This window comes from Leucoraja erinacea, chromosome 16, assembly GCF_028641065.1.
Source record: "Leucoraja erinacea ecotype New England chromosome 16, Leri_hhj_1, whole genome shotgun sequence".
In the NCBI taxonomy this organism is placed as follows: Eukaryota; Metazoa; Chordata; class Chondrichthyes; order Rajiformes; family Rajidae; genus Leucoraja; species Leucoraja erinaceus.
Window position 1 is genome coordinate 44,656,384 of NC_073392.1, and position 26,521 is coordinate 44,682,904.

Here is a 26,521-nt window from a genome sequence, read left to right on the forward strand (position 1 = left end):
CAGGAGTAGGCCATTTGGCCCTTCGAGCCAGCACCACCATTCAATGTGATCATGGCTGATCATCCAAAATCAGTACCCCGTTCCTGCTTTCTTCCCATATCCCTTGATTTCCTTAGCCCTAAGAGCTATATCTAATTCTCTCTAGAATACATCAATACATGGAGTTACTCCAGCATAGTGTTTTTTGAAGCTATGGTTTGATAGTAATGGTAGAGTGAGGAATATGCTAAGCTATAAGGTTACAGATATTGGCAATATACACCTGCTCCTGCTACAATATTTTGTAATGAACAAATCATTACCTTTCCTCGATGAATTGCAGCATCTGATAAGGATCGGTTAACCTTCACATTTTGGTTCTCTTCGTAAGAGTTTGATTCTAAAGCTACACAATGCGAGTTTCTTCTTGATGTGGACACTGGTGGCAAAATCCACACTATTAGTATCAGTGGAATTTTATAAATCTGAGTTAATAAAGCTTTATACTGCATGTTTACACGAGCAAGTGTTGTATTGTGCGAGGAATTAATATCTTCAAAGATGAAAAAGAAAAGAAAAATTCCAAATTAAAGAGATTCTATTGAATACCTGAATAAGGAAACTCTTCTTGAGATTGTTTTAATCTCCTTCGTTCTCTGGCTGATAATGGACGGTCCTAAGGTGCATAAAGAGAATAACATTTTTAAATACTTTGTAACAATCCATTGCTTCTCCTGTTTATTTGCCCTGTTTTAATTTTTTTTTTAAATCACCAAACATTGAAACATTAACGATAATTTCATCAACACATCCATTTTTTTTCTCCCACTGGTTTTCAGAATAAAATGGTATTTCCCCTTTCCTGTTTTACAGTTATGAATACTATGCGACAGAAGTCAATTTAAGTGTAAACAACCCTAATTTGAATCTCTGTGCAATACTTGTTTGTGAGTCTAGATGGCGTGAAGGAAAAAGTCAGTTTAGAATGACCAGGAGTAGGCTAGGGATCTTTTTCTACTTGCGTATGGCATGCACAGCATCCCATTAGTCGAAACAGGGCAGACCACGCAAAGGTTGCAATCTCCCACCCCAGGCTAGGGATGACTACATCTCTTAACATAATTCAAATAACTAACTCCCTTATTTTTTATGTAACCAGTCCTATTTCCATCACCGGTCCGACCTAGAAATAATTTTGCTCATGTTTTTTTTTAATTTCCTTCATGTGTAGTTTTCTCAAAGAAAATGGACCAGCCCACTCTGATACCATGTCAGCCATCTCAAGGAGGAACAGCTATAAAATACAAGGTACACAAAAAAGCTGGAGAAACTCAGCGGGTGCAGCAGCATCTATGGAGCGAAGGAAATAGGCAACGTTTCGGGCCGAAACCCTTCTTCAGACTGATCGGGGGCGGGGACAAGAAAGGAAAAAAAAAGGAGGAGGAGCCCGAAGGCTGGGGGATGGGAGGAGACAGCAGGGACTAACAAAATTGGGAGAATTCGATGTTCATGCCCCTAGGATGCAGACTCCCCAAACGGAATATGAGGTGCTGTTCCTCCAATTTCCGGTGCTGCTCGCTGTGGCCATGGAGGAGACCCAGGACAGAGAGGTCGGAGACGGAGTGGGAGGGGGAGTGGGAGGGACCAACCTCCGCTTGGTCTCACCGATATAGATCTGCTGACATCTAGAGCAGCGGATGCAATAGATGAGGTTGGAGGAGATGCAGGTAAACCTCTGTCGCACCTGGAACGATTGCTTGGGTCCTTGAACGGAGTCGAGGGGGGAGGTAAAGGGACAAGTGTTGCATCTCTTGCGGTTGCAAGGGAAAGTGCCCGGGGAGGGGGTGGTACGAGAGGGAAGGGAAGAATTGACAAGGGAGTTATGGAGGGAGCAGTCTTTGCGGAAGGCAGATATGGGGGGAGATTGGAAGGTGTGGCGAGTGGTGGGGTCACGTTGGAGGTGGCGAAACTGACGGAGGATTACCTTTTTTATGTGACGGCTGGTGGGGTGAAAGGTGAGGACTAGGGGGACTCTTCCCTTGTTGCGAGTGGGGGGGTGGGGAGAGAGAGCAGTGTTGCGGGGTATGGAAGAGACCCTGGTGCGAGCCTCATCTATTGTGGAGGAGGGGAACCCCCGTTCCCTAAATAATGAGGACATTTCAGGTGTCCTGGTGTGGAACGCCTCATCCGTGGAGCAGATGCGGCGCAGACGGAGGAATTGGGAGTGGGGGATGGAGTCCTTACAGGAAGCAGGGTGGGAAGAAGTGTAGTTTATAAGCTATAAAATACATATTTTCAATAAAAACAGACGTGTTGAAGTAATTTAGCATGTTAGGCAGCAACTGCAGAGGTCATGGACAGACAACATTTTGGGTCAGGATCCTTTTTCAGTGAGAAGGGTCCCTGCCCAGAATGCCACAGTCCATTCCCTCCACAGATGCTGCCTGACCCGCCAAGTTACTTCAACATTTTGTGTTTTTTATTTGTACCTGAAGATTTTATCAGAACTGCTGTTCTTCTTTTCATGAACCATGGTTATATTACAAGGTAGTGAAGCTATTTGTCTCAGGGCTGAAGCCTTTCCCCGAAACAGATTTTATATCCATTTAAAAATAATGATTGTAGCTCCTTGTGTCTTCAAACATATTTTTGTTTTTGGAAACACACAAGATTGTCAGTTCTTTCTTTAATTTCTAACAACACGTGAATTTTGTCCTGGTTAATTTCTTCATCTTGGCTACTTGGAAGGTCTAATTAAAGTAATTTTGACAGAAATTACAGAAAATCACCAACAGAAAAAGGAACAAACAAACCTGTGAAGCTCCAGTCTCGCTATCCTTTGAATTGGACACTGATATGGAAGCGCTACTGAAGGTTTTATCAGAGCTGTGGTGTTGCTTCTTTTCACGAACCTCAGTTATATTACACGGTGGAGAAGGCAATTGTCTCGGAGCTGAAGCTTTTCCCTGAAACAGTGATACAGATTTTATACCCAGTTAAAAATAATATTATTTTAGCAGTAAGAAAAATACTCAAGGTTATTTTGTTTACTAAATGTCTCCAGTTGGAGAAAAAACGAGTTTCCTACACAACATGCTCTAATGCAATAGTGGGATTCTTAACAAAACCTCGCATTATAAAACATTATAAATTCAATTGTGCTAATAAGGGGAAAGGAGGTACAGTGGCTAAAGTTTCAGACTCTCAATAACAAGGTTATTTTTTCTGCTGGATTGTCAGAGGTTTTTTTAATTGCTAAGTGTATTTTTGTTACTGGAAGCTAAAAATACAAATGATTGTGTGTTACAGCGCTTAACTGGGAGCACGGCACAAATGTCAATAGAAGTGACTGCTTGTCCACTTCAATGGCCACCATGTGCGCTTCAAGGACCTGTTTATCGGTAACACTGTAGCATCATGTGAACAATTAAACAACAAATTCAATCTTACAAAGTCAGTTTTTTTCCCGATACCTGCAAACAAGACATTATGTGTTCTATAAACTGCCCAGCTCTCCTATAACAACAGACACAACCCTTGTTGATACAGTTCTTTCTTTAAACCCATCTCAGAATAGACTTGTCTCAGCTTTATATGGCAGGATGTTGGATCTAAGGCGCATGGACAAGCTCAAGGCAGCATGGGAGGAAGTTTTGGGCTTCTCTCTCTCGGAAGATACATGGAGTTCCATTCTTAAACTGGTTAATTCCACCTCTCTATGTGCTCGTCACTGCCTGATTCAATTCAAAGTGGTAAATAGGGCTCATATCTCAAAAGCCAAATTATCTACTATTTTCCCTGAGGTTAGTCCATTCTGTGTTAAATGTAAAATTTCTGAAGCCTCTCTTATCCATATGTTCTGGCTAGAGGTCTTTCATACATTATCCCAGGTGTTAAACATCAAATTGGAACCAAAGCCTCTAATCGCTCTTTTTGGGGTCACTGGTGAGGAGGTTAGATTAACTGCAGATAAACTCATACACAATGGCTGACAGATATTATGTCCTGCCTAAAGCTCGAGAAAATCAGGTACACACTTCAACATTCAAATGAAAGGTTTCAGAAAGCGTGGGGACCTTTTTTTAAATGCATTCCAGGCTTTGTAAACGCTTGATCATCAAGTACAGTTTAACAGCTTAACAGTCTACCCATTCATTTATCGTGGATTATTGTTGTGACAGGCTGATATTTGCATATGCTCATAGCAAAAGGATTTGAATATAAGAACAGGGAGGTTCTACTGCAGTTGTACAGGGTCTTGGTGAGACCACACCTGGAGTATTGCGTACAGTTTTGGTCTCCTAATCTGAGGAAAGACGTTCTTGCCATAGAGGGAGTACAGAGAAAGTTCACCAGACTGATTCCTGGGATGGCAGGACTTTCATATGAAGAAAGACAGGATAGACTCGGCTTGTACACGTTAGAATTTAGAAGATTGAGGGGGGATCGTATAGAAACGTACAAAATTCTTAAGGGGCTGGACAGGCTAGATGCAGGAAGATTACTCCCGATGTTGGGTAAGTCCAGAACTAGGGGTCACAGTTTAAGGATAAGAGGGAAGTCTTTTAGGACCGAGATGAGAAAATCATTTTTTACACAGTGGTGAATCTGTGGAATTCACTGCCACAGAAGGTAGTTGAGGCCAGTTCATTGGCTATATTTAAGAGGGAGTTAGATGTGGCCCTTGTGGCTAATAGGGATCAGGGGGCATGGAGAGAAGGCATGGATGGGATACTGAGTTGGATGATCAGCCATGATCATATCGAATGGCGGTGCAGACTCGAAGGACCGAATGGCCTACTCCTGCACCTATTTTTTATTTTTTCTATGTTTCTATGCTCACTGGCAGTGACTGGGGAGGGATTATTTTTGGTATCTCATTTTTCTTTTATTGTTGTTGTCTTGTTATATGTTGGCATAAGTTGTTTTTTATTTATTATTTCCGTACACTCTGTCTGTAACAAATGGACAACTTTGCACTTTGTTATGTCCTGAAAACTAAATAACAAATATTTTGATTAAAAAAAAATGTGACTTCAATGGCCACCTGCGATGAAACAGGCAGCCTGCGTTCTACAGGCAATGGTGTCTGATCTCCGTATGGAGGTTGTGTCTTTTCCCCAGACTTTTTTCCAGTCTTTTTTATCTGTTCAGCAGTTTCCAAAGTAACTTTTAAATGGTTCTCTAGTTTCTATTCAAAATCACAATGTGGCCTGTGTAATACAAATAGTGTTCATCAATCATGTTTTCTCTAATTATCGTTATGCATTGAGATAGATCTACTTGTATACCATCAATTTGTGTGCGAAGAAACAATAACTGCAATAAAATAGTTACTGCACAATGCAGATAGCTGTTTTGAGGTAGGCAAATTAAATATTGCCAAGTCTACTCGTGTTTATCTGCTAACCTTTTCAGTTTTCCTCTTGAAGTAATTTTCCTCTTGCCGGTATTGTCGTGAAACTGAGGGCTCAGATGAGGAACAATGTGGTGGGAAAGGCATAGGATCTTCTTCACTTTGCTTTTTAACTTTTTCAGAAAAGTCCTCCTGAATTACAAAATTATGTCAATACTTGTGAAGAACAGTTCAGTGTACATTGAACCTTAACAAACTGCATAAGGGCTACATCATTCATGTGGAATGCTGATTCCATCATGACAACATGTACGTGTTAAGATATAAATAAAATCTCACAGATTTTATGAATTCTAATATTTTAGTTGTTTATTTCATATTAATGCTTTAAGGGTTGGATACTTAACTATGTTACCTTTACCAATTAATTTTGGACAATATAAAAATATTTATCTTAGGTCACCAAGATTGGTTGCAAAATTCAACAAAGTCTCCTAAAATGTAATCCATGTGCATTTATTAACATTTAAAGAGCAGATTATAATATTTACTCTGTATTTAGACTCAGTCATTAATGAAGTCTCTACCGTTTATGTAATCATTAATAACATACAGAGCGGAGACTGACTAATCTCGACATCAAAGGGATTAAGGGATAATAATAATAATAATTTTATTTATAAAGCGCTTTTAGACAACATCAGTTACCACAAAGTGCTGTACATGGGAAGTCAACAAAAAGTTATTACAAACTACTAAAACCATTAAGACGACAGGACTATAAAAACAGTAAAAATTAAAAGACATTAAAAGCACTAAAACAGGAACAATGTCTCAGCCAGTGAATAAAAGTGAGTTTTTAGGGAGGATTTAAAGATGGACAGTGAAGGGGCCTGTCTGATCTGCAGCGGCAAGGTGTTCCAGAGTGCCAGGGCAGCAACAGAAAAGGCTCTATCCCCTCTGAGCTTCCGCTTAGACCTTGGTACCTCAAGGAGCAGCTGATCCGCTGACCTGAGGCACCGGAATGAAAAGGGAGTAATAATGAAAAGGGAGTAAAATAACTGAGATTGAAGATCAGCCATGTTGAATTCAGTGGCTGAATGACCTACTCTGGCTTCTCTCTGTCTTATGTCGCCAAACTCAGACCCTCTCTCACACCTCCCGCTGCTGAAAGACTCATCTATGCCTTCATCTCCTCCCGACTGGACTATTGCAACTCACTTCTCCTTGGCATCAGCTCCACCTACATCAACCGACTCCAACTGGTCCAGAACGCAGCCGCCCGACTCATCACCCACACCAAATCCTGGCATCACATCACTCCAGTCCTCAAACAACTTCACTGGCTTCCCATCTCCCACCGGATCACCTACAAAATCCTGATCCTCACCTACAAAGCCCTCCACCATCTGGCCCCCACATATCTCACTGACCTCCTCTCCCCCTACCAACCCTCACGGTCCCTCAGATCCACATCTGCCGGTCTCCTCTCCATCCACAAGTCCAACCTCCGCAGTTTAGAGGACAGAGCCTTCTCCAGGGCAGCTCACAGGCTCTGGAACTCCCTCCCCCAACTGAGCCGCAATTCTGTGTCTCTCACCATCTTCCAGTCCCGCCTCAAGACCCATCTCTTCACCTCTGCCTATCCTTAGCCCCACGTCCCCCTCCCTTTTCATCTGTGCATTAATTGCCTTATTATTGTGTTTTGTATTGAATTCTGTCTTTACTTTGTGTACTAGTCATGTCTCTACTATTTATTTCATTCCCCTTACATGTTTTTCCTCTACCTGCTTAATTTTTGTAAGGTGTCCTTGAGACTCTTGAAAGGCGCCCATAAATAAATTTTATTATTATTATTATTATTATGTTCTTATGGGAGTGTGCAGATATTTAGGAGTCAATGCCAATAATATCTGATTTGTAGACCTATTGTAGACCTATTTCTGTGAAAAATTGTGGTTGGATTTTTGTAAGCTATTATTAAGTCTGGATTATTGAATGAAGCAAATAGAAAGCTAACTCTTAATTGATATCCATTAATTTACATGGATTAAAATGTATGCTGTTAATCCAGTAGTAACAGACTACAAATTAAACTTTTGTATCACAAGATTGTAAAAGGACTACGAAGAGAGTGAGAGGAATTTCATTGTCAGCTTGGCACAATTGGCTGGGGACCCTATTTTGTTGCTGAATATTTTATGTACTTATATGAATTATCTTTTATCAGAAATTATAAAGTTGCATGCTTGAAACATAATTTATGTTTAATTAACAAGCGCTTCTGAATACTCACTGTTATTTTAACTGCTTCAAATGGTTGCAGAAGTTTTTCTGTAGATTCAAAATTCACCTGCAACAATAAAATGAACATATACATTGTTATATATAGACAGTCACTATCATTTTGGATTCACTGAATACCAGTGCCATATTCCCTTTATTCAAGATTCTGCAAGACCGTCTTAATTCTGAACAAAGAACAAACTGCTGAAGGAACTTAGCAGGTCAGGCAGCACCCATGAAGGAAATGGGACAGACAATATTTCAGATTTGGACCTGAAGAAGAGTCACAATCTGAAACAGTCTGTTCTTCCACAGGTGCTGAATCACAGAGTTCCTTCAATTTGATTTTTGCTCAAGATTCCAGCATCTGCAGTCCCTTCACTCGCCACAGTCATATTAAGATTGCCATAATTACCTTTATTTGTGATGAATTAGTTGTCAGAGATACTTCAGAATGAACTTAGCCAAGCACCATAATGTGGATGTTTGGTTGTTTCCCACAGAAATTAGCAATCTACTTTATTTATTAATAAATCATTTGCATTCTCCTTAAAATAAAGAGTGAAACAAGCTTTATTTGTGCCTATTGTTCTTTTAAGCAGTCACAATGAGTGTAATCCTTATTACTTGCAAGTATTGTTTGGAGCAGTGGTTATCGGAAAATATTTGCTGCTTTATCTGAGACTTAAATACATAATTGATAACGTTTGTTATATTGCATTTCAAAGTCAAAGTCAAAGTAGCCTTTATTGTCATTCAGACCATAAAGGCCTGAACGAAAATTTTGTTGCCTTGCAGTCCTATATATAGTAAAAATGACAAAAACACACAATAAACACAAATTAACATCCACCACTGAGTTCACCAGGTACCTCCTCACTGTGATGGAAGGCAAAAGTCTTAAGTCTTTGTCTCTTCCCTTCTTATTCTCCCTCTGCGCTGAGGCGATCCAGGCATCAGATGTTGTGACCCCGCTGGGCGATGGTAAGTAATGTCAGTCCCGCGGCTGAATCTGAGCTCCGTGAACGGGCCGGTTCAACTCCGCGGCCCGGGGTGGTCAAAGCTGCCGAAGCTGCAGCCCTCCAGTCCAGCAGACGCAGCTGTTGTTGCGGGAGCTCCGGAGAACAGGTCACCAACCTGTGACCTGCGAGCTCCCGACGATGTCGTCCAATGGGCCCGCGGTCGGGTCGGTGGCCGCTGCCGCCAGAACACTGCCCCAGTTCCGACGCCGGGTCGCCGCTGCCGCTGCCCCAGTTCCGACGCCGGGTCTCCGCTGCCGCTGCCCCAGTTCCGAGCCCGGGTTGCCGCTGCCGCTACCCCAGCTCCGAGGCCGGGTCTCCGCTGCCGCTGCACCAGCTCCGAGGCCGGGTCGCCGCTGCCGCTGCACCAGCTCCGAGGCCGCCAGCTTCGCTGTTAGGCCTCGGCGCAGGCAGAGACGGAGACGGGGGATACGACAAGAGAACTCGCATCCCACCAAAGGAAGAGACCAAAAACATGTTTCTCCCCCCCACCCACACACATACACAACCTAATAAACCAAAAATTAACTAAACCAGGACAAAAGAACAACAAAAAAACGAAAAAAACAGACGGACTGCAGGCGAGCCGCAGCTGCTAAGGCAGCGCCGCCATCATGCTATTTATAGACATGCAATTAAATAGAAAATATTGGTCACTTTTCATTAATAAAATTGCAAATACAATTTGTGTATGCAGCTTCATCAACAAAACAAACAACATCAAGTTTTCTGACATATTACTTTTCCTACCTGCACCTCAGGTGAGTGTTCTTCCTTAAAAATAGGCTGAAGGAGTTTAAAAGTATCGTCCTTTCCATCCAAAAGTTCATCTAAGATCTGATTATGAGACTTTTCAACTGTTCCTTCCATCATTACACCATTGTGTAGTCCAATATTATCACCCTGAGCAGCGGCATCAAGTTCGTAGGGTACTGCATTAAGGCCGTTATGTAAATGTGGTGCAGGTTCATCCATCATCAATTTGCCCGAATTTGAGTTTCTTCTTTCAGGTATATCTACACCATCAATGTGTACCTTGCTTATAGTAGCGAGAGAGTCACTAAAACTGTTCAAAGCTTGGTGAGAAGTAATTGAAGAATTATCTTCTGGTTGATTGTTATAGCTAACATAATTTGGTTTGCTCTTCTTAGATTCTTTTTCTTCCTTCTAGAACATGAGCAACAAATATATTTAATATTATACAAAATTAAGCATTTTATCAGATAACTGTTAAATATACAATATATATTAATGATCTAGATGATGGAATTAAGCACTAGCAAATTTGCAGATGACACAAAGCTAGGTGGCATTGTGAACTGCGAAGAGGATGCTAGGAGGTTGCAGGGTCACTTGGACAGGTAGTGAGTGGGCAGATGCAGTATAATGTAGATAAATTTGAGGTTATCCACCTTGGCGGCAAGAACAAGGAGGCAGATGATTATCCCAGATTAGGAAAAAGGGAAGTGCAACGAGACCTAGATGTTCTTTTACAGCAGGCAGTGAAGAAAGCTAATAGCATGTTGGCCTTCATAACAAGAGGATCTGAGTAAAGAGGTCCTTCTGCAGTTGTATAGGGCCCTGGTGAGATCACATCTGGAGTATTGTGTGCAGTTTTGGTCTCTTAATTTTAGGAAGGACAACCTTGCTATTGAAGCAGCGTAGGTTCATGAGATTAATCCCCGAGATGGCGGGACTGTCATATGAGGAAAGATTGGAAAGACTGGGCTTGTATTCACTGGAATATAGAAGAATGGGAGGGGATCTTATAGAAACGTATAAAATTATAAAAGGACTGGACAAGTAAGATGCAGAAAAAATGTTCCCAATGTTGGGGGAGTCCAGAACCAGGGGCCACAGTCTAAGAATAAATGGGAGGCCATTTAAAGTGGGAGGCAGGTACGGGATACTGATTGTGGATGTTCAGCCATGACCACTGGGGAGAAGGCAGGTACGGGATACTGATTGTGGATGTTCAGCCATGACCACTGGCTCGAAGGGCCAAATGGCCTCCTCCTGCACATATTTTCTATGCTTCTATATACCGTTAAACTTGGGTAAATCACACGTTAAGTTTCTTACTGTTAGCCATATAGTTGTACAGCATGGAAAATAGCCAATTTACTAAACTGATTTGCCTGCATTAGTTCTGCATCTTCAATGCCTAACTCAACGAAAACCAGTAAGTGTGGTGCCCACTTGATAACCCCAATGGCAACTACATCCCCAGTTTTTCTTGTCTAATAGTTTAACTATGTTAAAGGCATTTTAGGTTCTCATGTGGTATTAAGACTGGGTTTCTTGGTTAAACAGTTAGCTTATGCGTTTGCCAACATGTAGATAGCTTATTACTGAATATGTAGTTATTGTCCTATAGCATGTGTGTATTGGTAGTTTAGAAACTATTTTGACATTGGGCTTGGTTTTCTTGGTTGAGCACTTATCCTGGTGTTGCAGCACAAATACTTTTGTGTTTTAATAATATTTTGCCTTCCTCAATGTTTCCTAAACATGTGATTGTATCTGATTTCACCAACTCCTCTGGCAGTGATTTCCAAATATCACTAAGCATTCTATATGTCTTATTTGCCACCCTTTCTGTGTTATCTCTTTCAAGAAAAATTGACTTGATCCAAAGGTCCCTCTGTACATCAAAAATGTCCTACCGTTAGTTGACTTCTCAATCACCTTGCACTGTTGGGATCAAACTCCATCTGCCAAGATTGTCTCTGAACTGCACAATTTTACTTTTTCAATCCCAGAATCTCAATATTGTGGTATGTTTTTTTTTTAATTAATTGCATCCTAGAGGTGGTGGCCACATTATTTTTAACTGATGGAGTCCACACAGTGTTTTTAGTTATGGAGTTTGAAATTTTAATTGATATTACAATGATATTATGACAGAATATTACTAATTTTTGGGTTATCGTTTAGTAAGGAACACCTTTTCCTGTTGTTCAAGAAGGAACTGCAGATGCTGGAAAATCGAAGGTACATAAAAATGCTGGAGAAACTCAGCGGGTGCAGCAGCATCTATGGAGCGAATGAAGTAGGTAACGTTTCGGGAGGTCCGCAAGAATCTACCTGACCTCCCGGTGGCTCAGCACTTCAACTCCCCCTCCCATTCCCAATCCGACCTCTCTGTCCTGGGTCTCCTCCATTGCCAGAGTGAGCAACACCGGAAATTGGAGGAACAGCACCTCATATTCCGCTTGGGGAGCCTGCATCCGGCGGGCATGAACATTGAATTCTCCCAATTTTGTTAGCCCTTGCTGTCTCCTCCCCTTCCTTAGCCCTCGAGCTGTCTCCTCCCATCCCCCAGCCCTCGGGCTCCTCCTCCTCCTTTCTCCTTCCTTCTCCCCGCCACCCCCTATCAGTCTGAAGAAGGGTTTCGGCCCGAAACGTTACCTATTTCCTTTGCTCCATAGATGCTGCTGCACCCGCTGAGTTTCTCCAGCATTTTTGTGTACCTTTTCCTGTTTGTCTTTCTAGAAAATATATATAATTTGTCTCTGTTATACTGAGTTATTCTTTTTTTTAACTATCTGGCGCAGAACAACATTGGTAAAGATCTTTTAGTTTGGTACTTAGAAACTGGGAGGGATTGTTAAATTAATATCAGATAGGAACATGTGATATTGCAATACACCCTTAGAATGGAAATAAGGATAAGAACAAAATACATAAATGAAAAATACCTTGCTTTTTTGCAGGAAACATATTGTTACACCTTATAATGGAATTAATGACTGAAATATTTAACTTAAAAACACCATAAATCTTTACCAAAACACCACACAGTACTGACTTAGAATGCTGACCTTTACAGACTTTTGGATGGGATCCAGGTCCTGCAAAGCGATCCTAGATTTACACTTTGAAGTTAAAATGGGGGCAGCTGGCTTCTTACGTGTTTTTATGGCCTTCCTATAAGATATATAGAAAAAGTGCTAAATAATATCAATAACTGACAATAAATGTTATTCACATTGCAAGGTACAGTGTGCCCTCCATAATGTTTGGAACAAAGACCCATCATTTATTTATTTGAATCTGTACTCCACAATTTGAGATTTGCAATAGAAAAAACCACGTGGTTAAAGTGCACATTGTCAGATTTTATTAAAGGGTATTTTTATACATTTTGGTTTCACCATGTAGAAATTACAGCAGTGTTTATACATAGTCCCCCCCATTTCAGGGCACCATAATGTTTGGGACACATGGCTTCACAGGTGTCTGTAATTACGCAGGTGTGTTTAATTGCCTCCTTAATGCAGGTATACGAGAGCTCTCAGCACCTAGTCTTTCCTCCAGTCTTTCCATCACGTTTGGAAACTTTTATGGCTGTTTATCAACATGAGGACCAAAGTTGTCCTTTGACCAATGAAAGTCAAAATAGCCATTATGAGACTGAGAAACAAGAATAAAACATCAGCCAAACCTTAGGCTTAGGTTTAGGTTCGGCACGGACTAGAAGGGTCGAGATGGCCTGTTTCCGTGCTGTAATTGTTATATGGTTATATGGTTACCAAAATGAACTGTTTGGAACATCATTAAGAAGAAATGGAGCACTGGTGAGCTTACTAATCACAAAGGGACTGGCAGGCCAAGGAAGACCTCCACAGCTGATGACAGAATAATTCTCTCTATAATAAAGAAAAATCCCCAAACACATGTCCGACAGATCAGAAACACTCTTCAGGAGTCAGGTGTGGATTTGTCAATGACCACTGTCCACAGAAGACTTCATGAACAGAAATACAGAGGCTACACTGCAAGATGCAAACCACTGGTTAGCTGCAAAAATAGGATGGCTACACAGTTTGCCAAGAAGTACTTAAAAGAGCAACCACAGCTGTGGAAAAAGGTCTTGTGGACAGATGAGACGAAGATTAACATATCAGAGTGATGGCAAGAGCAAAGTATGGAGGAGAGAAGGAACTGCCCAAGATCCAAAGCAGACCACCTCATGTGTGAAACACGGTGGTGGGGGTGTTATGGCCTGGGCATGTATGGCTGCTGAAGGTACCGGCTCACTTATCTTCATTGATGATATAATTGCTCAAGTTCAAACAAATGCCTCAAAACTCATTGGCCAGTGGTTCATTCTACAGCAAGACAATGATCACAAACATACCGCTAAAGCAACAAAGAAGTTTTTCAAAGCTAATAAATGGTCAATTCTTGAGTAGCCAAGTCAATCACCCGATCTGAACCCAATTGAGCATGCCTTTTATATGCTGAAGAGAAAGCCGAAGGGGACTAGCCCCCAAAACAATCATAAACTAAAGATGGCTGCAATACAGGCCTGGCAGAGCATCACCAGAGAAGACACCCAGCAACTGGTGATGTCCATGAATCGCAGACTTCAAGCAGTTATTGCACGCAAAAGATATGCAACAACATACTAAACATGACTACTTTCATTTACATTACATTGCTGTGTCCCAAACATTATGGTGCCCTGAAATGGGGGGACTATGTATAAACACTGCTGTAATTTCTACATGGTGAAACAAAAATGTATAAAAATGGCCTTTATTAAATCTGACAATGTGTACTTTAACCACGTGATTTTTTCTATTATAAATCTCAAATTGTGGAGTACAGAAGCAAATAAATAAATGATGGGTCTTTGTCCCAAACATTATGGAGGGCACTGTAGTTATTGACAAGAATGGATAATTGTCTTTTGGAAGTTCACCCACACAGGAACGACTGAAATATCCTCATTTTGAATCTGGTTGGTTGTTAAATACCAGTACTTTTTAGAATAGAATAGAATAGTTTCTTTATTGTCATTGTAACATGAACCATGTACAACGAAATTTAAAAATGTCAGCCAGTCAGTGCACCATTCAAACATTTCTAAAAGCTAACGATACATACAAGATAAAATATTAAAAGATAAACAACTAAAATAAATATCATGAAAATAGCACGCATAAACACCCAACCCTCCATCCTTCTGTCGATTTCACAGTGTACCACAGTCCCTTAGTATGTATCGCCCCTGCGTTCCTTGGCGGCTACATTTAGGGCTTTTATAGCAGTGGGGTAAAAATTGTTTTTTAGTCTGTTCGTCCTTGTCCTTGTAGATCTGTACCATCTGCCTGACGGCAACAGTTCAAACAGGGAGTTAAATTCCTACTACAGGTGTACAACCTTTTATCCGAAGATCCAAATAACGAAAAAGCTCCGAATAGCGGACATTTTTTCAGTCCTTGAAGAAAGGTCCTTGAAGACGTTTACCGAGGGCGGCCCGCAGAGGTGACAGCGGAACCTCCGGTCGGTCCTCGAAGAAAGGGGAACTAAATCCCCATTCATAAAAGAGGTGAGGGTGTATTGCGCAGGAGGGTTAATAATTGACAATCTGCTGCTGCCTGCCCGCTGAGTTAAAAAGTTCCCACGGTAGACTCACGATACACAGTGTATTGTGAGTCTTGCGTGGGAACGTTTTAACTCAGCTGGCAGGCAGCAGCAGATTGCCGCTCCCTTCAGTTTCACCCCACCTACACCCCTCTGCTTCCTGGCAATGTGTGTGACCCCTTCCCTCCCCTCTCCAGTTCCCCGCTCATTGCACCGGCGCGGGGGCTTTGCACTGTCTTCACGTCGGCGATGCCAGCATACAATGCCAGTCACCGGAGACGTCAGGACCAACGGGACACCGACTCCCAGGCCCACTGCAAGCACGGAGATCCCAGAGACCCACAGCCAGCAGCAGCCCAGCCCCGTTCCAACTCCAGAGAAACAGGCTTCCCGTAGGGACAGAAGCTGATGGTGTGCAAGGTACGTCTTGTTCTTGGGGTTGCAGATGAGGAGGCGCAGCTCGGGCTGTGACGTCTCCGGCCACCCCCCTGTACAGGAGCTGAGACTGGGAACTGTACCGCGCTTGCAGGTGAGCAGGAGAGTGGGGTTGTTTGCAGTTGCATAGGGAGGGGGCAAGGGCGAGACACTGCAAGCACGGAGATCCCAGATCAGCAAATCCAGCCCAGCCCCGCTCCAACTCCAGAGGAACACGTACGGGCAGAAGCTGATGGTGTGCAAGGTACGTCTTGTTCTTGGGGTGGCGCAGCTCGGGCTGTGGGCGAGCTGCCACTTGTCGCCGTAGCGGTCCATCGGGGAGCGGATTCCTCTGGAGTTGAAGGGACAGGGAAACACAGCGGCTTTTGAGAATGGTGGGCAATCACTTCCAAAGTTCTGCCCACACAGTCAGTACACCTCTCCTATACTCGTCTCCCGCACTAAGATTATCTCGCAGAGAATGATCCCAGCCTAACCCTCCCTATTCTCTCCTATTCTGCAAGAAAAAACTAAATTGAAGACTCAAACTCGCGATCGAGTAACTGCCGGGATCGTGGCGCAAATTCGCGACCTTGCGGATATGAGCCGAGCACTCTACCACTGAGCCAGCCGTTAAAATCTACGCTAAAAATCCTCCAATCAGAAAGCCGAAAAATTCCGAATTACGAAAAGTGTCTTTCGGATAAAAGGTTGTGCACCTGTACTCCATCTGAAAGTATATTGATTATCTCGTTTGAGGATCACTATGGCAATTTCCTAACATCAGGGTTACCTTTTCCCCAAATACACTTAATTTATTCAAAAATTCCAGTCTAACAGTTTTCATTTCCCTTCCTCGGCTCAGCTGACAAGCTAGTTCTAGTCTTTCTTCATAACCCGGGTTGACACTGGAGATCAGGTACATTAATATATTTTAATATCAGAAATAGATAGACCATTCAGAATGTAATCTAAGCAGAGCATGGTACTGGATGGTGACAATTTCCACAGACTCAAATCTCACAGTTTTGAGACTTAAAATTCAACAATTCATCTGTTTTGTTTATTGGTGCTCCACACTAGTTGAACATCACGGTTTTGCATCATTCGGACATCCGTTGACCGTGGCAAGGCCTGAATACTGTAACGGGCTACGAAGTCAGGCAGCAGCACTGATGATAGTGTAGCTCTCCCTAATGCACTGTGCTCGCTTTGAGCAGAAGGCTAACAGAACGCGTGTCTTCTCCCATGGGCACTCTTGTACAAGTAAGATCGGCCTTCCTGAGGGTGAACCCATGGAAAATTGGTCCGGATAGAACCCCTGGCTACATCTTTAGGAACTATGCAGATCAACTAGCGAGAGTATTCACGGACATCTTTAATCTCTTCCTAGTACCCTTTGAGGTACCCACCTACTTCAAGACGACCACTATCATATCGGTGCCAAAGAAAAGCAAGATCTCAGGCCTTAATGACTACCGTCCAGTGGCCCTGACATCCACCATCATGAAGTGCTTTGAGAGGCTGGTTATGACACATTATTCACCTTGTACCATAATAAGTGCCATCTCCCTGGCCCTACACTCATCCCTGTAACACCTGGATAAAAAGGACACCAATGTGAAGGAAGGAACTGCAGATGCCGGTTGACACTGAAGATAGACACAAAAAGCTGGAGTAACTCAGTGGAACAGGTAGCATCTATGGATAGAAGGAATGGGTGACTATTCAGGTCAGACTGAGCTCCATCTGAAGAAGGGTCTCAACCCAAAACGTCACCCATTCCTTCTATACAGAGATGCTGCCTGTCCCATTGAGTTACCCCAGCATTTTGTGTTTATCTTAGGACATCTAGATCAGATTCCTTTTCATCAATTATAGCTCTGGTTTCAATACCAATTATCCCAACCACGCTCACGTCCACACTTAGGGAACTTGGATTCAAGTTCCTGACCGAGAGACCACAATCAGTGAGAAAAGGTGACAAATCATCCACTACAATAATTCTTAACACTGGTGTCCCGTAAGGATCTGTTCTCACGATTGTGTAGCCCAACATCAATGCAACGCAATCTACAAGTTCGCAGATGACACCACAGTAGTGGACACGTATATCATATAATGACGAGGCAGAGTACAGAAACAAGATTGAAAACCTTGTAACTTGGTGCCAAGACAACAACTTTTCCCTCAACACTGGCAAGACAAAGGAGATTGTGATTCCCGACTTCAGGAGGTAAAGCTCTACACACACCCTGGTGTACATTGATGGTGCCGATGTGGAGATGGTCGAAAGCTTCAAGTTCCAAACAATATCACTAGCAATATGTCCTGGACCAGCCACATCAAATCTATGGCCAAGAAAGCACATCAATGCCTCTACTTCCTCAGAGCTTAGGAAGTTCCATATGTTCCCAACAACCCTTACCAACTTCTACAAATGCATTGTAGAAAGCATTCTATTGGGTGCATCATAGCCTGGTTTGAGACCATCACGTGAACCAACTTCCCTTCCATTGACTCAATCTACACTACGCGGCCTTGGCAAGGCCTCCAGCATAATCAAGGACCAATTTCACTCTCGTCACTCCCTCTTCTCCCCTCTCCCATCAGTTAGGAGGCACAATTTAAAAACACATGCCTCCAGATTTAGGGATAGTTTCTTCTCAGCAAGTACGCAAGTCATCAGTAGTGAATGATTTGTCACCTTTTCTCACTGATTGGTCAGGAAGTCAAAGATCTTTAATTGGACGTTATCAGACTTCATCTCATAAATGTCGACCCTTTATCCTTTATCTGTGCTTTGTGGACGGTTTGATTGTAATCATGTATGATTGACTGCAATCATGCAATTTGACTGGATATCATGCAATCAAAAGCTTTTCAATGTACCTCGGTTCACACGACAATAATAAACTTCACTAAATTTATATTAAGCCATTTAGAAGGAGATGAGGAAACACTTTTTCACACAGAGAGTTGTCTGTGGAATTCTCTGCCTCAGATGGCGGTGGAGGCCGGTTCTCGGGATACTTTCAAGAGAGAGCTAGATAGGGCTCTTAAAGATAGCGGAGTCAGAGGATATGGGGAAAAGGCAGGAATGGGGTACTGATTGTGGATGATCAGCCATGATCATCCACATTGAATGGCGGTGCTGGCTCGAAGGGCCGAACGGTCTACTCCTGCACCTATTGTCTATCAATGCTGGTCAGCAGCTTGCTTCCGTTTAAACATCAAGACTGCCATGATTAAGTTTGCCCCAGGCTTGTTAAGATCGTAAGTGATATGAGCGGAATTAGGCCCATCCAGTCTACTCCTCCATTCAATCATGGCTGATCTATCTCTTCCTCCTAACCTCATTCTCCTGCCTTCTCCCCATAACATCTGACACCCGTTAATTCAAAATAGAAAATGTATTTGCATGATTTAATGGATCATGGATTAAAGTAAATCATATTTATTTTACGTAATTTATCAGATGCACATACGCTTTTGTGGCTTCCAGAAACGAGGCAATGTGACCCTTTATGTATGACTTCCTCAGAATGGCTTTAACATCTGGTCGCTCCTCAGGTCTCCTGCTCAACATGCTGCTTATCAGTTGTTCCAGTTGTTGACTGTATTCCTTTGGTATTGGAGGCAGCTACACAGTGACACAGATATGAATGTTGTTTAATAAATCAATATCTTGCATTAGTATATTACTTGTATACTAAATGTACGGTCTCGTTTATCTTTTGAGCTCCATCAGTCATATTCTCGCTTTTATCGTACACTAATTTTCTTCAGGGATTACTTTTCTACAATGTATATTGCAAAACATAATGGAAGTAATACGAGCTCATAGTATATTAATATATTGTAATAACATTAAAAAAAAATCTAAACATGTAATTTCCTGATTCTGAGCAATCATTTAATAGTTTTAAATGACTGGCCTCAACTACCCTCTGTGGCAGAGAATTCCATTTGAAAGATATCCTCATCTTACATCTCCTTAAGCTTGACCCCTTGTTCTTCCTCAAAACTGAAAAATCTTTTTACATGTCCAATAAGAATTTTGTAAGTTTCTTATCCCCCTCTCAATCTCCTAAATTCCTAGAGAGTATATATCCAGTCTTTCTTCATAAACAGTCCTGACATCCCGCCTGGTGAACCTTCTCTGCACTCCCTTGATGGCAATAATGTCCTTCCTCATTTGGAGACCAAAATACCAATAATTGTGGCAAAAGGATCCAAATGCTTTACTCAAATCCTCTTGCTATGAAAGCGAGCTTTCTTTACTGCCTGCTTGATGGCTACCTATACTGGTGTACCATTGCTCACTGCAAAAATAGATAAATATCTGCTTTCCCGTTTTTTGCCACCAAAATTCTCACATTTACCATTAAAATGCCAAACATTTAAAACCCAGCCTATCCAAGTCACCTTGTCTCCTAATCCTCCTTCCACAAATGCCCCCCAGCTTAGTCATCCGCAAACTTGGAGATATTGCCTTTATTTCCCTCATCCAGATCATTAATAATATTGAGGGGGGTCCCAGTAGACCCCACTTCTGCCTGCCATTGTGAAAAGGACCCGTTTACTCCTACTCTTTGCTTCCTGTTTGGGAGTACAGAGAAGGTGAACCCCCAATGCCATGTGCTTTAAGTTTGTATACTAATCTCTTATGTGGGACCTTGTCGAAAGCCTTCTGGAAGTGATACACCACATCCCTGGGGCTACTAGTTACATCCTCGAAAAAATTCTATAAGCAGACATGACTTTCATATGAAGAAAGACGGGATAGACTCGGCTTGTACTCAAGTACTCGACTTGTAATTTAGACGATGGAGGGGGGATCTTATAGAAACGTACAACATTTTTAAGGGGTTGGACAGGCTAGATGCAAGAAGATTGGTCCTGATGTTGGGGAAGTCCAGAACAAGGGGTCAGTTTAAGGATAAGGAAGTCTTTTAGGACCGAGATGAGAAAAAAAAATTTACACAGAGAGTGGTGAATCTGTGGAATTCTGTGCCACAGAAAGTAGTTGAGGCCAGTTCATTGGCTATATTTAAAAGGGAGTTAGATGTGGCCCTTGTGGCTAGAGGGATCAGGGGGTATGGAGAGAAGGCAGGTACAAGATACTGAGTTGGATGATCAGCCATGATCATATTCAATGGCGGTACATGCTCAAAGGGCCGAATGGCCTACTCCTGTTTCTATGATTCCACTGGAAATACGCTGAATGATATGGAACAATGCTTTGCTGAGTAGAACACACATAATTTTTCATTTTTTCATGGTCAGTAAACTTTTTAGAAAGTATACATCAAACATAGCAACCAAATGGAAAGTATTATGAGTTTCCATATTGATAGTGATTCCATATTGATATTGATTCTTGAGTATTTTGTCACGATAAAGACATAAATCCGGATACACAAGAAACTGCAGAAGCTGGAATATTGTGTAGTCAGCATCCCTGGAGGACACGGAAGGCAATATTTTGGATTGGGATCCATTTTCAGACTGATTGTAGTGGGGGGAGAAAGCTGGAAAAGAGATGGTGGGGGAGGAGGGGACAAAGCCTGACAAGTGATCGGTGAATACAGGGAGGGTTTTTTTTATTGGAAGATGGCTGGTCAAAGGCTTGAGATGAAAACTGAAACAAAAAGGGAATAACAGGAGAGAAAAAGGAAACAAAGAGACAAAAGGGAAGGAGAGAAGAGGAGTGAAAGACCTGATCCTGTATCGTTGAACTGTATGTGCAGTCAATTGTTTAAGGTAACAAAATGGAGTGAGAACACAGTCAAACAAACCAAATTACGCTATTTCACATCAGTGTTCATTATTATTTCTCAAAATAATTCAAAGTTATAATACTCTATCTAATACTTTATAATAAAAGTTTTTTTAAATCTCTGCATCTGAAAGATATTTACATCCATAACTTGAATCTTTCACCCTCAAAACTAAAAACTTCATTTTCCTCTATTTTGAACTCACAGACAACAATATTGAAAGAAACTATTGGATTACAAATCACTCAAATCAAAATGATAAACAGTCTATTAGATAAATATAGTAGTTAATCTCAAACAAATGTTCTATCGCTTAAAGTTAAGGGGCTGCCCCACTTTCACAACCTAATACACGACCTTTTTTACCCGCGGACATTTCATCATATTGAAAAAACGCCCCGACCTACTTGATGCCACGAGTACCTACGACTAGCATCACGACCTACCTATGACCCCCTACGACCCACCTACGAGTGTGCTGCGTGTATGAGTCAAGGGCAAACTCTGCAGAGGTCGTGAATTAGGTCATGAAAGTGGGATAGGCCCTTTACAAAGTTATATTTTGTTCATTTGTATCACTTTATCCATAACAATAAGTTTAATCAATGACCACATAAGAGGAAGGTGTCGTTGCAATTATCTTTTAATTAATTCTCATCATATGTGAGAAACTGGGAAGCAGCCTTTACTCCAGATTTTTACTTTGATCTGGACTTGGAGCCTTCAAAACTCAATAATGAATTCAACAATTTCAGGTACACACTTTTTCTGTTTATATCAGCTGGCCAGTCTGTAATATTAATAGTCTTTCTCTCTCCACACCATTGCCTGAACTGCTTGGTATTTCCAGCATTCGCTTTTTGGTTTCAGGTTTCAGCAGCAGTTTTGACGCATTTCAGTTTTAATTGATTGGAAGATACAGCATGGACACAGGCTCTTCGGCCCACAGTCCACACTAACCATTGATCACCCATTCACATTAGCTTTACATTACCCTACTTTCACATCCACTCCTTATACCCTCAGAGAAATGTACAGAGGCCAATTAACCAACCAACTGAATATTTTGTATGTGGCAGGAAACGGAGCACCCAGAGGAAACCCATAAGGTCACAGGGGGAAAGTGCAGCCACCACACAGACGGTGCTCGAGATTAGGGTCATATCTGGGTCTCTGGAACTGTATGACATTTGTTTCTTTGTTTTTTCTTAAACTTCCTTCATTAAGTTATTTGCCAAATGGCTTTGTAAATATCGGGATCACCTGGGCAATATTTGCTTCATCTTAACAGAGAAATTCCCTTTACCCTACCCATCCCTTCCACGGCCTCTTTGCCATTTAAAGTTAATATGTTTTCTCACCCCCCCCCCCCCCCACCGGTTCTGATGAGGGATCTTCTACCTGAAATGTGTTTCTTTCCGCAGATGCTGCCTGACCTGCAAATTGTTTCCTGCATTTTCTGTTTTTATTTCAGATTTTCAATTACTGCAGATTCGTGAATTTCAGTTTATTACCAAACCCTTATATCTCTTGAAAGGCGACTGTGGTCTTTCAACCTCAGCCACTGCACAGGTAAACTGATTAACACACTGTTAGGCTAGCAGAAAAGAGAAAATGTCACAAAATTACCTTTCCTTCAATAATCTTGAAAACCAATGAATTCATATCCTTGGCATTAAAAGCATGTTTCAATGTTGCCATTTCAAATGCACAACAGCCAAGCGCCCAAACATCGGACTATACAGAAAAGAAAGAAAAGCTTATAAGACAGCAATTACTCAGTTTGCAACTTTCATTTGTTTCTCTGCTTCATCACAAAGATTTGCTCTAAAGTTATAAGTAAGTCTTAGTGTTTCCCATTGTGGAAAATGTATTCAGTATAGAGCTATCAATCTAACACGTGGTAATATGGTGGAGATAACTTTACCATCAAAATGAGCTAACAGTGCATATAACAAAATATTTGAACAGAATAAGCAAGAACAGTTGTCATCCTTCCCCGGGTTGTTCAATTGAGCATATTGACGTGCTGGCAAGATGTACATTTAATTTATCTGAAACATGATTGCGTTTGCTACATTAGGAAACCCAACAGCTAAAGCAAATGGATTGAAAGAGGTGAATGTTAATCCGGAATTCCAAATGTACCAGAAATGCTGACCCCCCCTCCCCCACCTCCCGTAACCAAAGCTATACTGTAGAACTTTACCTTATGGTTGTAAGGTTTATTACAGAAGAGTTCAGGGCTCATATAATAGGGTGTTCCAATCAAAGTGCTGGCCATATCATGCTGGTGCTCCAATACTCGAGCTATGCCCAGGTCTCCAACTTTTATAATGTTTGTTTTTGTTAAGAAAATGTTTTGAGTTTTAAGATCTCTGTGCAGGATCTGTTTTTCATGTAAATACTGTGAAAAAAAAATGCATGAATCACATTAATTTCTGCGACGTGTTTAAAATGTAAACATCACTTAGCGGCTCGTAAACGCCAACGGCAGGTACTCTGGAAACGCGGTAAGATCTTGAACTTTTTTCAACAGTGTGAAAGATGTCCACGAGAGCCCCACGAGAGTACCTACGAACAGCCATTACCGTAATTCTCTGAGTTCAAATCAGGGGAGAACTCTTGAATTACTTCGTACAGTGGGACGGGGGCATAACATTGAATCCACAAAATACCTGAACTGTTATCCTTTAACATAGAAACATAGAAAATATGTGCAGGAGGAGGCCATTCGGCCCTTCGAGCCAGCACCGCCATTCATTGTGATCATGGCTGATCGTCCCCTATCAATAACCCGTGCCTGCCTTCTCCCCATATCCCTTGACTCCACTAGCCCCTAGAGCTCTATCTAACTCTCTCTTAAATCCATCCAGTGATTTGGCCTCCACTGCCCTCTGTGGCAGGGAATTCCATAAATTCACAACTCTCTGGGAGAAAAAGTTTATTCTCACCTCAGTCTTAAATGACTTCCCCTTTATTCTAAGACTGTGGCCCCTGGTTCTGGACTCGCCCAACATAGGGAACATTTTTCCTGCACCTAGCTTGTCCAGTCCATTTATAATTTTATATGTTTCTATAAGATCCCCCTCATCCTTCTAAACTCCAGTGAATACAAGCCTAGTCTTTTCAATCTTTCCTCATATGACAGTCCCGCCATCCCAGGGATCAATCTCGTGAACCTACGCTGCACTGCCTCAATCACAAGCATGTCCTTCCTCAAATTAGGAGACCAAAACTGTACACAATACTCCAGATGTGGTCTTGCCAGAGCCCTGTACAACTGCAGAAGAACCTCTCTACTCCTATACTGAAATCCTCTTGTTATGAAGGCCAACATTCCATTAGCTTTCTTCACTGCCTGCTGTACCTGCACGCCAACTTTCAGTGACCGGTGTACAAGGACACACAGATCTCGCTGTACCTCCCCCTTACCTAACCTAACCCCGTTGAGATAATAATCTGCCACCTTGTTTTTGCCGCCAAAGTGGATAACCTCACATTTATCTATATTATACTGCAAATGCCACACATCTGCCCATTCACTCAACCTGTCCAGGCCACCCTGCAACCTCTTAATATCCTCTTCACAGTTCACACTGCCACCCAGCTTTGTGTCATCCGCAAACTTGCTAGTGTTGCTCCTAATTTCCTCTTCCAAATCATTAATATATATGGTAAACAGTTGCGGCCCCAACACCGAGCCTTGCGGCACTCCACTCGCCACCGCCTGCCATTCTGAAAAGGACCCGTTCACTCCTACTCTTTGCTTCCGGTCTGCCAACCAATTTTCTATCCATGTCAGCACCCTACCCCAAATACCATGTGCTCTAATTTTAGTCACCAGTCTCCCGTGCGGGACCTTATGAAAGGTTTTCTGAAAGTCTAGATACACTACATCCACTGGCACCCCTTCATCCATTTTACTTGTCACATCCTCAAAAAATTCCAGAAGATTAGTCAAGCATGATCTCCCCTTCAGAAATCCATGTTGACTTGGACTAATCCTTTTACTGCTATCCAAATGCCCCATTATTACCTCTTTAATAATTGGTCCAGCATCTTTCCCACCACCGAAATCAGGCTAACTGGTCTGTAATTCCCCGTTTTCTCTCTCGCTCCTTTTTTGAAAAGTGTGATGAAGCCGAGTTTTAATTAAAAATATAAGAAGATATTAAATTGGTTTCTGGGCTAGCTTACAGCTTATATTTAGTGTCAAATTAGGCTTGCCTTAGGTTGCGGTGTGTGTGAGATAATAAATCCTATAACATTGTCTCCCAAGTGAGGAAGTGACAGAGAGGAAGAGAGATATCTTTGAAGTAAGATGCCATAAACCAAATGACCAATGTTTATGGGGAGGAGGCAATAAAGGAAGAGAGAAATAGCCAGTCACATCTTTGTAAACAAATGACCTATGTTTATGAGGGACCAAATGACAGAGGAAGCAGCAAAAAGAGCTAGGGTGGTCTATTTGGAGATAAAATGACCTAAAGCAAATGGCCAATGTTTTTAGTATATCTTGTACCATGTAAACAAAAGGTTTGATGTGATGCATTCTGTGGAAACCTTTTCCTGTACCTCTGACCATGACTAATGTCTGTGGAATGTGCTAAGGGGACAAAAAAACCCTATTTAAGGCAATGTAATTCTGTTGTTAAGGGAAGGTGGCTGAGCACAGTTAAGTGTCTACATTGGTCACTTAGCTGGAATTCTCGCTCCCTTCCATCGGCCGATGTTAAGTAAAGTTTTGAACTGGTCTACCAAACAGTTTGTGTGGTGTCTGTTTATTAAGAAGCGAACCTGGTTTAGTAGTTATAAAAGTAGCTTTTTCAAGTGGGATAACATTAGCTATCCTCCAATCCACAGGGACTGATCCTGAATCCATTGAACATTGGAAAATAATCACCAATGCATCCACTATTTCTAGAGCCACCTCCCTGAGGACCCTGGGATGCAGACCATCTGGCCCAGGGGATTTATCATCCTTCAGTTTATGACTGGCCAAGTGCAACATTCCATACACAATGGTGGGAATGCAATGCTGGGTTCAAATGCTGTTTTTTTCATGAGGATAGCAACAAGGAGCACAGGGAAATAAGTGAGGAATAAGGGGAGAGGAACAGAGGGAAGATTGAGGAACATGGAGACTGGAGGGAACGCCACAGAAGAGGAGAGTGAGGAGCACGCAAATGTGAATATGTGTTGGGCATTTAAGGTAACATAGTGGATTAAATGACGACAATAAGTGCTCTATAAAAGCAGTGGTCCCATATTGTTTCCAATTAATGTATGTTATTTAAAAGATCTAA

At 41.9% G+C, this 26,521-nt stretch overlaps 1 protein-coding gene across 1 annotated transcript in view; it reads right to left on the reverse strand.

The window, feature by feature from the left end:
• Window positions 1–26,521, reverse strand: part of nek4 (NIMA-related kinase 4) — a 46,545-nt gene that overhangs the window by 13,156 nt on the left and 6,868 nt on the right. The window contains exons 3-12 of the mRNA XM_055648299.1: window positions 23,422–23,619; window positions 22,842–22,949; window positions 18,918–19,072; window positions 12,465–12,570; window positions 9,391–9,807; window positions 7,632–7,688; window positions 5,390–5,527; window positions 2,793–2,945; window positions 589–655; window positions 303–418 (exon numbers count right to left, since the gene is read on the reverse strand). Coding sequence (XP_055504274.1) covers window positions 303–418; window positions 589–655; window positions 2,793–2,945; window positions 5,390–5,527; window positions 7,632–7,688; window positions 9,391–9,807; window positions 12,465–12,570; window positions 18,918–19,072; window positions 22,842–22,949; window positions 23,422–23,619 — 1,515 coding nt within the window. The remainder of the gene's footprint in view (window positions 1–302; window positions 419–588; window positions 656–2,792; window positions 2,946–5,389; window positions 5,528–7,631; window positions 7,689–9,390; window positions 9,808–12,464; window positions 12,571–18,917; window positions 19,073–22,841; window positions 22,950–23,421; window positions 23,620–26,521) is intronic.